Genomic DNA, 13,675 nt, shown 5'->3' with positions numbered 1-13,675 from the left:
GCAGCCAGAGATCCACGGTCGTGTGGTGCAATCCACCTTTTCCATCACATTATTTTTCAAGACAGAAGCACAAAAACGTTCAGGTAGCTGATTTAAAAGGTGAACACTGCCTGCTTTAGACAGCATTCCCCACAGCACAGCCTAGTGCCCTAGCACAGCAAACAGGACGAGTTGGCTAAGCTGCTGGAGTGTTATTCTCTAGTCACTGGAACACACAGCAAAGCTATAGGAGCAGTTAAAATTGGGTTCTCTAAAATGGTTTATCTCTTGAGGTAGAGCCAACAATCGTATTTACTCCTGTCTCTAAATTGTAATGCACATGCCATCAAGCAAATACAGCTATTTATAAAATAAACTCACTGATTTTTCAGTTGTTATTAATTGCAAAATAACAGGTGTTTTTTTGGGTTTTTTTTTTCCTGGATAATTTTGTGCCTGTTTTAGAAGGAAGCAAATTAAATATTGATAGCAGTAGATTGTGGCTATTTATACAATGAAAAAAACCCTTGTTTTATACAAATAAACTTCAGAGCAACTTTCAAAAGAGTTGGTATACGAGGATTTTTTTAAACTTAAAACTTACATTAGAAAATTCCAATTTTAACTGCATAATAAAGAAAAAAAACACCCCCAAAAAACCCCAGTCATTAGACCTTTAGGCTACATAGCTACCTTTAATACTACATTGGGTAATAATTTCAGGATTACATGAAAGGGAAAAGAAAATGAAACAAACAGAAACCCCCCTGCCTGCACAAGCACAATTCACTGAACAAGCAGGGTTTGTTAGGTGAGGACACTGTAACTGAGACTATTGCAAGTGCACAAATTTAACATTCCAACAGGAGCAGAAATGTGACCTGTGCATTAGGAGGGGACATTTATTCCAGGTTAGCCAAGAATCCTCAGTAACAACAACAAAGCTGCTGCTGTAGCCAGGAGTTGTCTGAAGATAACCAGATAACCCAGCAACAAGTTACAAACACCTGGAGATTGGCACTTGATCTGTAGTCAGCCCCAGCAGTTTTCTCCCCAGAGACTCACGTACACAGAACTTTAAGTTTCCATTTTATTACCGTAAAAAATAAAAGTCAATTCGTAGTTCCAGAGTAAACAAAGAAAGCTTAGTTTGAAACTGTTTAAAAACAAAGCTCCAAATTCTGGTAAGTTACATGTCACAGGGTTCACATCAGCACCTCAGCCTAATGCAGTTTTTTGTGAACTAAGCGTGTTTCACAGAGTTTTCACGTTAGTGACAAGGGGCTACATTCTCATCAGGATGCACATGGAACATGGCTCAAGGAGAACAACTTGGAAGGCCTGCAAGTCAGCTTCCAGAGTTCCCCACTGAGCTCTGCATGTTCAGAACCAACATTTAAGACCAAAGTTATTAAAGATTGACCTTTTGCATATTCCGAAACGGAAGGCAAATACAATCGACTAACATTTGTCTTTGAAACATTAAGATAACAAATGCTGTATTTCAGCCACATATTTACAAAAATGTTTACAACAGAACTGTGTAGGGTTTCCTTTTTATTGTCATAATACACTTATAGATGAATAGTCATCTTAACCTTCATGCAAAGATGCATCTCTTGTTACACAAGAAGTTTCCTGTTTGATTTTTTTGCGCTCTGAGGACAGCAAGCAGAGGGTTGGGTAAGTTTGGGTCACCCTTAAAAATGCAGGCCTGTTTGCTCTACTGCACCTTCAAAATAAGGAGGTAAAGGACAGGCACCGTTAATTCCACAAGGGTTCATTGCCTCTAGCATGTTTTCCAAAACCAACAAAAATAGTCTTGAACAGTTGTAACAGGGATTATTCCATGACTTTTCCCTCTTCAGTTTACTTCCCGAACTCTGGAGTTACTTTCCTAGAAGCATACTTGCTGAGCTTCTTTTCTAGTGTATGTTGTTGACTATACATTTTAAATTAAACTGTTATGTAAAGAATGTAACAAGCTTTTTCCTTTGTACACAACTTAATCTTTGTGCTGAGTATTCTTCAAAGGGATTTTATAAATAATACAGTAAAAGTTTAGATCAGTCTTCCACCCTCTCGTCATTATACCATGTTGTTGCTTTCTCCAACTTTATCTACAAGCTGTGGAAAAGGAGACAAAAAGGTTTTAGGTTGATGACATTTGTGTAGAGTGAGGCTGCTCTCAAATACTGCTTGCTACTTGCACAGTTAGTATGTGACTGGAAATGAGAGTCAAGTAGTACTCACCGAGGTCTCATGGTTTAGGTTTGTGAAAACCAAAATTCTTACAATTGCAATTGTGTTTCTGCATAACATGTTTTTCTCATATAGACATTAACAGTGCAGCATGAAGATGCAACAGAATGAGAAAGGAAATAGAAGAATGCAGATAACACTGCCAGCTTAATGGTTAAAACAAAACAATACAGTCTCAGCCACACATGCATTAGTAGACCAAGGAAGATATTTCAACTGACCATTACTGTGGATTCTCTTCTGAGCCTACGTAGGCTTTGAATAAAACATTAACAATTACCTTTTAAAAACAAGACTTAACCCCTTTGTGATCAAATTAAATATGATTAGGATCAATTGACAGATGAAACATTCAATTGATCATGAATTATGAGCCACAACTTGGCCTAACTGTGAGACTGGAACAGATGATCTGGAACACTCATTTTTAAAAAACAGCCTCTATGCATCTAAGTTATTCCCACTATTAATTTTCAGTAGTAGCTATTAAAACTGTTGCTTTCAAAACTGGTATTACAAATGCTTGTGTTAAAATACATAAATAAATTAGCACAGTAAAAGTAGTTGACTGAAACACCCTAGTTTTGCATCTTTCTGTTAATTGTCTTCAAATCCCCAGCCCTTTGGTTAAAAAAATGGAAAACTCCACTTGAAAAAACACAAATCTTAGTAATAAAAATATGTAGCCTGGTGCAGTGAACCTTAATAAATATATTTGATGAATGACTATGCATGCTGAGAGTTTCTGGGTTCAGCATACGAGCTGCAGCATAACATTGAGCTCCACTGTTTGCTTTTAGAGGCCACTTTTCCTAAGTTCACCCAAATACTGCACCAAGCACGGTGCCCTCCTCATTGTACAGGCAGGAGAGGCCCAGGCAGTGGCAGGATTCCCCTGTGTGGTCACCCAGGGCCAAGAGTGAAGCAGAAGAAGCCCAGCATTCCCTGAACAATGCAGGGCTCTTCCCACTTCCCTGCCCACAGCAGGGGCAGCTCCTGCCAACGCCTCCTTTTGTTCCTTTTACCCCTACAAGTGTCTCCCTGGGAATGAATGGGCTGTGCATGGTGCAAGAACTGTGCAGGAGTGCATTTGAAGTCGTTGCTCCAGAGTTATATCTGCTTTATTTTTGATGCATTTCTACAGGTGCTATATCAGTGGAATGAAAACCAGAACATGCTTTGGTTGTTGCATGAAGTACCAAACTTACCGAGCTTATACCAGGTAAATTCAAGAGATATCCAAGAACTGGAACTCTTCTAATAAAGCCAACCACCACAGGAAAGAACCCCCTTTAGGTAAAACATCAGAAGATTGTATTAGTTTTTGCAATTAAGCTTTTCTCATATTGCTGTAACATGGAAAAAATAGCAGGTAATTTTTTAAACCAAGTTTACATAAAATCTTGCAACTTGTTAGCAGCACACTTGTTTACCAAATATATCAATACATATTCATCAGAGAAAGGAGAAAACCAGGAAAGAAATGGTGTATTTTTAAATGGATTTAATTTTCCTCATAGCTGGCAACTCTCAGACAACTCATCAAAAAATAAGTGAGAATAATTAATTTAGTCAGCAAAACTGATTTTTCAAAATTAGCATGCATATTTTGATATCATTCCTCTTTATGTTATAGAAAATACATTCAAGATCCAATGTAGAAACAAGTGAAGTTAGCTGTGAGTAATTAACACTCTTTACATTAACTAAAGAAAATGAAGCATGACAGAGTCGTGTATTCATTTATTTCCCAAATTTAGGTCAGTGGTTTGAATTGTGACCCCGGGGATGTTGCCTGGCACAGATGCCGTGGTGCAGTCCCTGCACTCTCCACCTAACCTCTGCAGCACAAAACCAAATTTTGTGTGGCAGTATCTCAGCTGTCTGCAGGCATTCCCAGCAATCTCCAGCTGAGCATTCCCTGTTGGAATAAGGATTAATGTGCAGTGAGGCCCCAGCCACAGTGCAACAGTGAAGTGTCACATGTCATCATCCTCTTCACCACCCTGCTAAGAACTATTTGCTGGGTAATACCCACACCAATAAGGGGGGTATTGAGTTTGTTTTCTTTTAGACCAGATCATTTCAGCAGCCCAGTAAATTGTGAGGCAGGGCACACAAACCACTTGTAACAGATTAAAACAACTGCTGTGTCCAAGAATAAGGAATAGCAGGGATTGTATTGTCAGCCCTAACTCTGCAAGGCTGTCATCTGAACAAGGCTCCAAAAGCACCTTAGGTTACAACAGCTGTCCCATAATAGCAGGGCAGTTTTCTGCTATGCCACCAAGCAGCAGGATCCTGAGGAACACTACAAAATGGCGCTTGAGGAGAGACTTCATTTGTAACTTCTTCAGAAGGGAGCAAGTGGCTGGCAACAGGAGGATGGTTGAACTGAACGAGATTGAAGCAAAACAAAAAGCTTTGCTTGAAGTAGTCACTAGTCAGCCTTGTAGCAAGGGATTTAGATTTTATCAACTAATAACCCCTGGAAAAGATGGTCACAGAATCATGGAATCAAGGTTGGAAAAGACATTAATATCATTCAGTCCAAACAACTGGTCTCCAGATGCTTTAAATTAAAACAGATCAGGTAAACATTCACACCTGGAATTATCCATCCCTTGTTGATTCCCTTCAGGCTAAGGGACAGTCCTGGGGATAACTATTGATCTTTTATAAACCTCTCAATATTGTTTTACCTTGCAAGCACCACTAGATAATCCATAACCATACCTGCCTAGACAGAATAACTTATAACTCTCTCGAGATCTTTTAAAAGGAGGGTGTTCTGTTGGAAACACATTCTACTTGCTTTGTTCTGGCTGATTAAACCAAGCACTACATGCAAGAAGTGACAATGTATTCAGTGAAATACTGAGATTATCACAGCATTGCAGTGACAGAATTCAGAGTAACACAGAGCAGAACAATAAGAAATACATTAACCCCGCTAAATTCATTTTCTGAAATGTCGCTGTCTCCAGTAAGAGCCAAGTTCAGATTTGTTTTCAAAAATAAACATTTTATCTGAATGAAATACCAGATTAACATACAATTTTACTGAGTACAAAAAAAAAAACCTCCACGAGAACAATGGTTTCACTTTGATTAACAGGAACAGTGTTATTCAGCCATTCACAGAACACTTCAGGGTCTGAAACTTGATCAATAACCATTAGAGAAACAATCTGCATCTGGACAGAAGTCCAAGAACAACCAGAAGCCTCCCTTTCTACTTTTTTTTGCATATTTTTTGCTTTGTTCTGCAGGGAAGCATAGAACTTCAACCATGGAAATAGAGATAAAAATATAGATATCTATGCAGGTTGTAACAAGTCAAATTCTTTCACTATTACAGTTGCATTTATGAAGAACTTAAATGACACATTGTGAAAGTTATAACATGTTTCAAGATTGCTGTTAAAAAAAACAGAATTTCCATTTTTCCTTATCTCAGTCTAGATCCTGCTAACTCAAACAAGCAGTTCTGACTCCAAGGCACAATTGTAATAAAACATGACAGAAAACAGCTTGTCCCTGGGCTGCCATAGTGATGAAATGGTAAGGTTACACACCTAGGATGGTTGTAACTAAATATTTTGCCCCATTTGTTAAAGAAAAGAACAAACTCCCTACTGAAGAAAGTACTAAGTATCCCTTTTCCATGAGGAGATATTTAAACTTCATACTGCTAACAATTTGGGCTCCCACACATTTTGAAGCTTTACAATTCTTTGGCTAGACATCAGCATTATCAAAGTCACTTTGATAAATGCCTCACAAACATTAGCAGATTTGAGTCTTGGAAAAATACTTACCAACTTGTAAATAAACAATTTCATATAAAATCTGTCCAACAGGAACATTTAAAGGATGCTGCTTTGTCTACTCTAACACAGAAACATTACACAAATACATTTATTCCGAGATAAACGAACACAAAGGTGTTTTCAAACAAGACTTACCTGAACAATAGGAAGAACCCATAGATTTCCAGGATCATTCCTATTAAAGGCCAGCCAATGAGAACTATGAGCACACCACCCAGGAAGAAGCCCGTTGCTTTCATTTTGTGTTTTTGAAAGAAGAATCTGAACGTTCTTTCTAAACCGATAACAAAAGACAAGCCAGCCACAAATAAAACCTAGAAAAGACAAAAAAGACAAACCAAAGAAAGAAAACAACTAATTACTTTCCCAAGTACAGGATGTAAACACTTATGTATATATATATTTTATGAAATGACACTGCTTTTCTTGCACAACTTATTTTAATACCACGAGACAGTTGGTGAGAATAAATTTCCTATTGATTTTTTTTTTTGTAAGGTCCATCTTAAAGCACTTGTAGCTCTCAGCTGCTTGAAAGTAAAGGGTCTGTCCTCTGTGGTCTCTGCCAAACACACTCAAAGAGAAGATCTGCTGACAACAGTTGTATCTGCCCTGTCACATCTTTGCCACAGGTGGTGCTGAAGGTCAGTCCTACTGACAGCAAAGGTTCCTAAAAACTAACAGCACACCTAACAGCACCTCTGTTCTGTGCCACTGACATCTCCAACAGCTTCTGCTGATCTACTCATAGTGCAAAGCCAGAGAAGGAAAAAGCTGAACAGTTGTTTTTTACTGTGCAGAGTTTTTTTATTGTTTATTTATTTGTTCCAGTATAGATTGAATGCTATCACATCAGTCCCAACTAGTTAGAACTATTTCTGGTGTCCTGCAGCTAGAGGACTTGGAATTATTTCAGCAACGTTTTTGCTCAGAAAGCAATAGTATCTCTGGGTTTACTCAAGATTGTTTAACTCAAGTTTTGGATGGTATTTAATAAATCACTTTCTTAGAACCCCCTGCCCTTTTTGATATTTTTTTTTAATAAAAACAATTCTCTGCAAGGATACAGTACCTTTTCTTGCATTATCTTTGGTTACCACATAGCCTGTCATTGTCTCTTCCTACCTACGTTTTCATTTTCCCTAAACAGGATCTTGTACTTCCACCTTACATTAGGAAAAGAAAAAATAAGCATTATTTTCATTTTTCACTCTCCCACTGCACACTTGATCTGATGGTTCATAACAATGCTTCAACTAATGCACCCAAATTCAGATCCACAATTTTGTATTTCCCTTCAGGGAATCTCAGTGTTTGAGAATGAAACTGATCTGTTTGGCTGCAGACTTTTAGGCATCAGGAAAAGAGGGGGTGAACCTTTCCTGACCAGGCTGTGCTTTGGCTGGCTGGCACAGCTGAGAACAGCAGAGGCACAGAGACTGGCACATGCAGAAAACACCCTGTCATTTGATATTTGGATTGGAAATTTCATGTACCAGAACTAGCATTTATTTTCTGTGCTGCTTTGAGCGACAACTTTGATTTGGTAAAAGCTGCAGATACCAAATCTCTCTTTTATGAAAGAGGTCTGTCTCTTCTAAAGCCAGAAGTGTCAGCAGTTCATATTTCTTTCTTTCCTCCTACAGCACTGCAAAACAACATTTGCTAGCATGTACTTAAAGATTCTTATCCAAATAGATACTTAAATTGACAGTGATCTCAGAGGAACACAAAAAATCACATTTGCAGCAGCACAACTGTGGAACAAGCTGCTTCTTGTCTACCAACATCCCACAGGCCTGACCCACGGTGATATTCACATCAGTGTGAGCTGTTCTAACCTCAAGCAGGAAAAATGATTCACTCCTATCACTGAGCACAACTCCTCCTTTATACCAGATCACCACAGTAATCTTTGTCATGCAGCTTCAAACTGATAACATGCTGTTCTAATTTTACTTTAATAGATCACATACTTGATTCTAAGCAGTGTAGAAAATTCACTTACATTTCCAATAGCCAAAAGAGCTTTGTCAAAGAAGAGTATCATTCCAAAGAAGAGGAAAAACACTCCAAAGCCTGTTAGTCCCATTCCAATCTCTGAAAAAGAAGCAGATTTAGGCATGTAACAAAACATGGTACAAAGAAAAAGTCATGGATAAAAATTCGGGGAAAAATGAGAACATCCAATCTAAATAAATTTTAAATTTTGAAACTTCCTTGAGTGTACAAATATCGTAAATCTTGTAGACAGCAATTACTTCAACAGACAGATCTTTGGAAGTTGTTTGTCAACAAAGTCCATGTTTGGAATGAAAGGCACTGAAATTGAATGCAACCATATATATATACGTATGTACATACAGCAAATGTATTAATTAATGGCTTTGATTAATTGCTGGTATGGGGAAAAGGATTGTTTGTAAAGAGATAATGAAACCTTGTTATCCAGATTAGATCAGCTGGTCAGAACATGGTACAAATAACTCCAGGATCGTGGGTTTAATTCCCATGAGTCATTCACTGAAGAGCTGGACAAGGATCATTGAGTGGATCCTTGTGATCCTCCTCTTTTAATTCAGAACACTGGGATTTGCAGATCTTGTCCCATTTTCTTTCCCATAGTAATTTAAGTACCCAGGTCCTCTCAATCCTCCTGAGACCTCACATTCCATCTCCCATGACTTGCACAGCAGTTTCCAGATGGAACACAACTTGGATGAATCCTGCAGGATTTTTCCAAGTTACACGTGTGCTGAGAGCTATCAAACACTAGCCTGGGTCTCCAGACAATTGACAGTTTTCACAAAACTGGCAGATATTAAATACTGAGAGATAAATGTTCAATTATAGTTTTCATACTTCGTATTTAATTTTTATTAATTAAATGGTAGATCTACATTACACATAAATACAGTATCTCTAGACTGCTAGTGGTGCATAGCAGTTTCATTTTATGAAATTTCTCATTTTATGATCTTAATTTGCAGATTTTTTTAAAATACCTTTTGTACTTCAAATATTTACTTATGTTATGAACTGGCCAGTGCTGGGTTAACAGCTGGACTCAATGCTCTTAAAGGTTTTTTTCCAGTCTAAACAGTTCTATAAACTTTGAGTTCTACAAAGGATGCTCAAGAAATACTGGGAAGCCAAGAGTAGGATGGAAGGTTTGTATGAGAAACAGGGCTAGAAATGTCAAGCTAGAATTAAAACTACCATTTGGCAATAGCCTCTAAAGGATCAAAGACTGCTATTAGAAATACATCCTGCTTTTAATTTTAATCTCTAAAGCCTTCCTTTGACTCTCACACAGACAAATGGGAGAGAAAAACCAGGAGCAGCAGCAACAGGGCTGCAAACACATGCATTTATTATTGTTTTCACTGTGACCAGACACAGAAACCTACAGGTTTGTAAATAGGACTGCAAACACACACATTTATTATTGTTTTCACTGACCAGACACAGAAACCTACAGGTTTGTAAATAGGACTGCAAACACACACATTTATTATTGTTTTCACTGACCAGACACAGAAACCTACAGGTTTGTAAACTGCAAAACAAAAACAGCTTAGCAAAACCCACCCTAATACTATGCCTGTATATATGTGTATTTATTTTGAAGTTCCAAGCCTGTCCTGAAACAAACAAAAGAGCACATCCACAATCACAGCCCTCACTGCTGCTGTTGGCCAGACCTGCCTCCATGTATTTTAATTGCACTTTGTTGATGTAGTTGGTCATTTGCTGTTGCTTGATGAGCTTGGGAGTAAAGGAGGATAATTATGCCTGTTTCAGGACTTCCAAGTAGTTATTGGAAATAAATTTCAACACAGCTCAGAGATTTGTTACAGCAACATTCCACTCCCCAGACTTCTCTGAGGGCTTGGCTTTCAGCTTAGAGCTGTAGTTCCATGGTATAGCCTGCCACTTTAAACTTTCACTGTGAGCATTTTAACACCCCACAATTAAAAGCACTAAGTAACTCAATCCAATAAATTTACTACAGGCACTCTGCGTACTTGTTTCCAATGGAAAACAGAATTGCAAATTGTACTTTCAATGCATCTGCTGACTGAAGGCAATGTAACAATTGCAAGTGCCCTTTTCTCCAGTACTCTTTACTTCAGAAGAGCAGAAACAATCTGCATTCTGGAAGGAAAACACTTGGAGGCAGGACTCCAGAGGAACTACCAGCTGCCAGCAAGATAAATATGCAGTCCTGGAAGTGAGTATTTGCTCCTGCCCAGCCACAGCTCAAGGTATGGATCTGGCAGGAGGCAGAGCCACCTCCCAAGAGCTGCTGCAATCCCCTCTCCGCCACCTCTGTGATCACCCCAAACCGGTTTGTAAGCACTTCTGCCACAATGGGCTCTGATTCACTGCACAAGTCACCCGTGTTCTCTGCTTAGGGGAGGGAAAAGGGAAAAAGAAAAAGGAACATTATTCTCATTATCCCAAAATAACTGCTGGAAGAAGATGAATGGTCCAGGACTATTATCCTCCAGTGCTGAGATCTCAGCAGAGGGTGTTACTGCCTTCATTTGGATCAGAATTTGTAAATATATTTAACTATGCTTCTCAGAGGAAGGAAAAAAAAAAGTGCTGGCATTTTGTAGAAAATCTTTTCAACAACAAACTATGAATATTTATAGAGGGAGCAAACTATTTTAAAATGTTTTCTTCTGTGCCAGAAGAGCTTTCCCACATTAGTCAAATACAACATATCAATGCCTAGAAATGCAGAAACACCCACTGGCCAGGTTGTATTTATTCTGGATGATTATGATTTCCTGAGACAAGAGAGAAAATCTTCATCAATGTTTCTGCAGAAATTCCATAAGCTGTGCAAGACTACTGCAGCACTGTGTCAAAACAGCTCAGTAGATTTTAAGATTCAAAATTAAGATAGATTGTTTGTGAAAGATTAGGGCAGACAATGCACATCCCCAGTCTTTTATGGTGCATAATACAGTGCAAAATGAAATGGAATTGTGTGCTATAGGCTTTTAGAAGACAAAAAACTAATACAGTTTATATTCAATGCATAACTATTATTTTGCTAGCACTATTTTTGAGTATTGAAAATTTAATTTGGGAAAAGCTAAGTGAATTCTTCTGCAATTACTGGTGGTTTATAACACCATTCAATGCACCACTTAAAATGATGTTCTAGACTACAGATGCAGAATTAACTTTCCAAACATCAGCAGTAGTTCTGCAGTGGTTCTCTCCAGGTATTTATCACACTACTCCACCAGGACTCTATGGCCAACTCTGTATTTTTCCAGACAGCAGTGAATTTTAAATTATCTGACAAACTATCTTCAGAATTTCAGAAAAACTGAAAAAACCCAACCCTTAAAACCCCTAAATGTCAGAGTGTTTTATTTAGTACTCCTGTCTCTGACAGCTAAAACCAACAGTCTTAGCACTGGAAATAGGTGATGGTCCCACATAAGGAACTAAGCAAAATAAAAACAGTGAGTCTCCTTCTGAAGAGATTTTTATTTTTTTGCCCAATGAATACTCCAGACAGGAAGGGCAAAAGCAAAGCCCAAAAGGGTTTAATCAATCAGAAACCTAAAAGTTAACCCCAAGGGTTAGTAACAGCACAATATCTGAGTATCTCAAGAAATCATTGACCCTGAATGCTGCTAAACTCCACTGCCTGTCTTTATCCTTGGCCTTAACTGGCTCTCCAATTTCCAGTACCCTGCTATCAAAGTTATTTTAATTTTTTTTTCTACATTTTTCACACCCTCCTTCATAACTGATGCTGTGGTTCTTATCAGGCAGACTCATTTCCTTCTGTGGCAATCATACCAGAAATGCATCACCCATGAGATGGTCATTTAAATCACAGGCCTGTCACTGTCCTTTACCCTGCAGCTTAAGCTGTTATCAGGGAATCACAATGGTTAGGGCTGATCCTCTGGGCATCACCCAGCCCAAGCCCTCTGCTAAGGGGGGCTGTAACAGGTGACAACGGAATGTGTCTGGGATGGCTCCAGAGAGGGAGACTCCATCCCTCCCTGGGCAGCTGTTCCAGGGCTCTGCCATTCAGCGTAAGGAAGGTTCCTCACGTTGAGATTAAATTCCTTGTGCTTCACTTCATGGCCATTGCTAAACTCCTTGTGCTTCTCTTCATGGCCAGCGCTCCTTGTTCTGCCGCTGGGCACCAAGTCTAGCACCAAGTCTGCCAAGTGTAGCGCCGTCCTCTCGGCACCCATTTGAGACGTTGACGTGCACTGATGGATCCCCTCTCAGTCTTGTCCGGAATAAACAGGCGCAGCTCCCAGCGCTGCTCCCGAGCCCTCCCCATCTCCGTGTCCCTGCCGTAGCCCCCAGGTGTGCCCTCAGTGGGGCCGAGCAGAGGGCAGGATGGCCCCTGGCCTGCCGGGCACGCTGCGGAGCGCCCCGACACCACCGCGCCCCTGGCTCAGGACACGCTGAGCAACTTCGCAGTGTGTCCTTCATTTACCTTCATTTCTTTGATCTCTATTTCCAAGCACTTTGGTAGAAAAAAAAAAAACCCCAACCCTATGGTCACATACAAGTATTTTTACTTTTTTCCACTTCAACGTCTCAGCCTCACCTTGAAGCCCCCTCAGCATCACCTGCAGACGTTTGGTGTGCTACCAGCAAGAGCAGCGCAGCAAAGCTATTTACTATTGAGATAATTAAACGGTTCCAGACCACTGACGACACGGCAAGAGTGGAGCTGAGTGTTACTTTGTTTACCGTTCATTCATTCATTCATTCATTCATTCACAGCGCTCAAAGCGCCATGGGTACAAACCCACAAACCTGACAAACCCTAACAAACCTAGGTTAGGTAAAGGAAGAAATTTTCTCCTGTAAGGCTAGCCAGGCACTGAACAGGTTGCCCAGAGCAGCTGTGGCTGTCCCTGGAAGCGCTCCGGGCCAGGCTGGACGGGCTCTGAGCAGCCGGGGCAGCGCAAGGTGTCCCTGCCATGGCAGGGCTGCGCTGGGATGAGCTTTAGGGTCCCTTCCAACCCTTGCACGGCACACCGAGCACTCCCAGCCCCGGAGGAAGGCGGCCGCGCGGGTGGCAGAGCTGTCCCAAGGCCGAGCTGCCCTGCCCGGCCGCTCCATCCCGTCTGCTCCCCGCCAGCCGCGCCCCGGGGCCGCCGCCGCGCCTTCCACCGCGGGCATGCGGCCGGGAGAGCTCCCCGGCCCCGGGCGCTCCAGCCGGACGCTGCCCGGCCGCTCCCCGGGGAGGGAGGCCCCGCCGCGGACAAAGGCTGCGGGCCCGGCCAGCCCGGCCGCCCTGGGACCCCCCGACGCCCCCAGCCCCGCAGCTGAGCGGCCCCTCCGCGCTTCCCCGGCGGGAGCGGCGGCAGCGCTTACTCTGCGTGTCGGACAGGGAGATCATGGTGGCGGTGGCTCCGGGAGCGGCTCCGGCAGCGGGACGGGGAGCGGCGGCGGCGGCACCGGCGGCGGCGGCCACGTCTTCCGGAAACACGCACCCCGCCGCACGAGAGCCGCCCGCCCATTGGTCGCACCGGCCGCCAATCAGCAGCCGGCTTGTACGGCCGCTCCGGCGCGCCGCCCCGCCCACGGCCCGCGGC

The 13,675-nt window shown here is 41.4% G+C and overlaps 1 protein-coding gene across 1 annotated transcript; it reads right to left on the bottom strand.

Moving 5' to 3' along the window:
• Positions 1-1,055: 1,055 nt before the first annotated feature.
• GOLT1B (golgi transport 1B) lies at positions 1,056-13,580 on the bottom strand. The gene is made up of 5 exons (XM_041484506.1): positions 13,455-13,580; positions 8,083-8,174; positions 6,210-6,388; positions 3,450-3,531; positions 1,056-2,106 (listed from the first exon to the last, which is right to left on the bottom strand). The coding sequence occupies exons 1-5, from the start codon at positions 13,477-13,479 to the stop codon at positions 2,068-2,070; spliced, it is 417 nt and encodes a 138-aa protein (XP_041340440.1). The 5' UTR covers positions 13,480-13,580; the 3' UTR covers positions 1,056-2,067.
• Positions 13,581-13,675: the final 95 nt, after the last annotated feature.

The sequence above is a fragment of the Pyrgilauda ruficollis genome, unplaced genomic scaffold (genome assembly GCF_017590135.1).
Source record: "Pyrgilauda ruficollis isolate IOZ18807 unplaced genomic scaffold, ASM1759013v1 scaffold66, whole genome shotgun sequence".
NCBI lineage: Eukaryota > Metazoa > Chordata > Aves > Passeriformes > Passeridae > Pyrgilauda > Pyrgilauda ruficollis.
Note: the sequence above shows the minus strand (reverse complement) of the source record. Positions and strands in the feature narration are given on the sequence as shown.

Bases quoted from the DNA above. Each gene is read 5' to 3' on its own strand.
- GOLT1B (XM_041484506.1), bottom strand. From the start codon at position 13,479: ATGATCTCCCTGTCCGACACGCAGA. The intron at 8,175-13,454 runs GTAAGCGCTGCC...CTTCTTTTTCAG, and splicing joins CTCCCTGTCCGACACGCAGA to AGATTGGAATGGGACTAACA. The intron at 6,389-8,082 runs GTAAGTGAATTT...TGTCTTTTCTAG, and splicing joins CTCTTTTGGCTATTGGAAAT to GTTTTATTTGTGGCTGGCTT.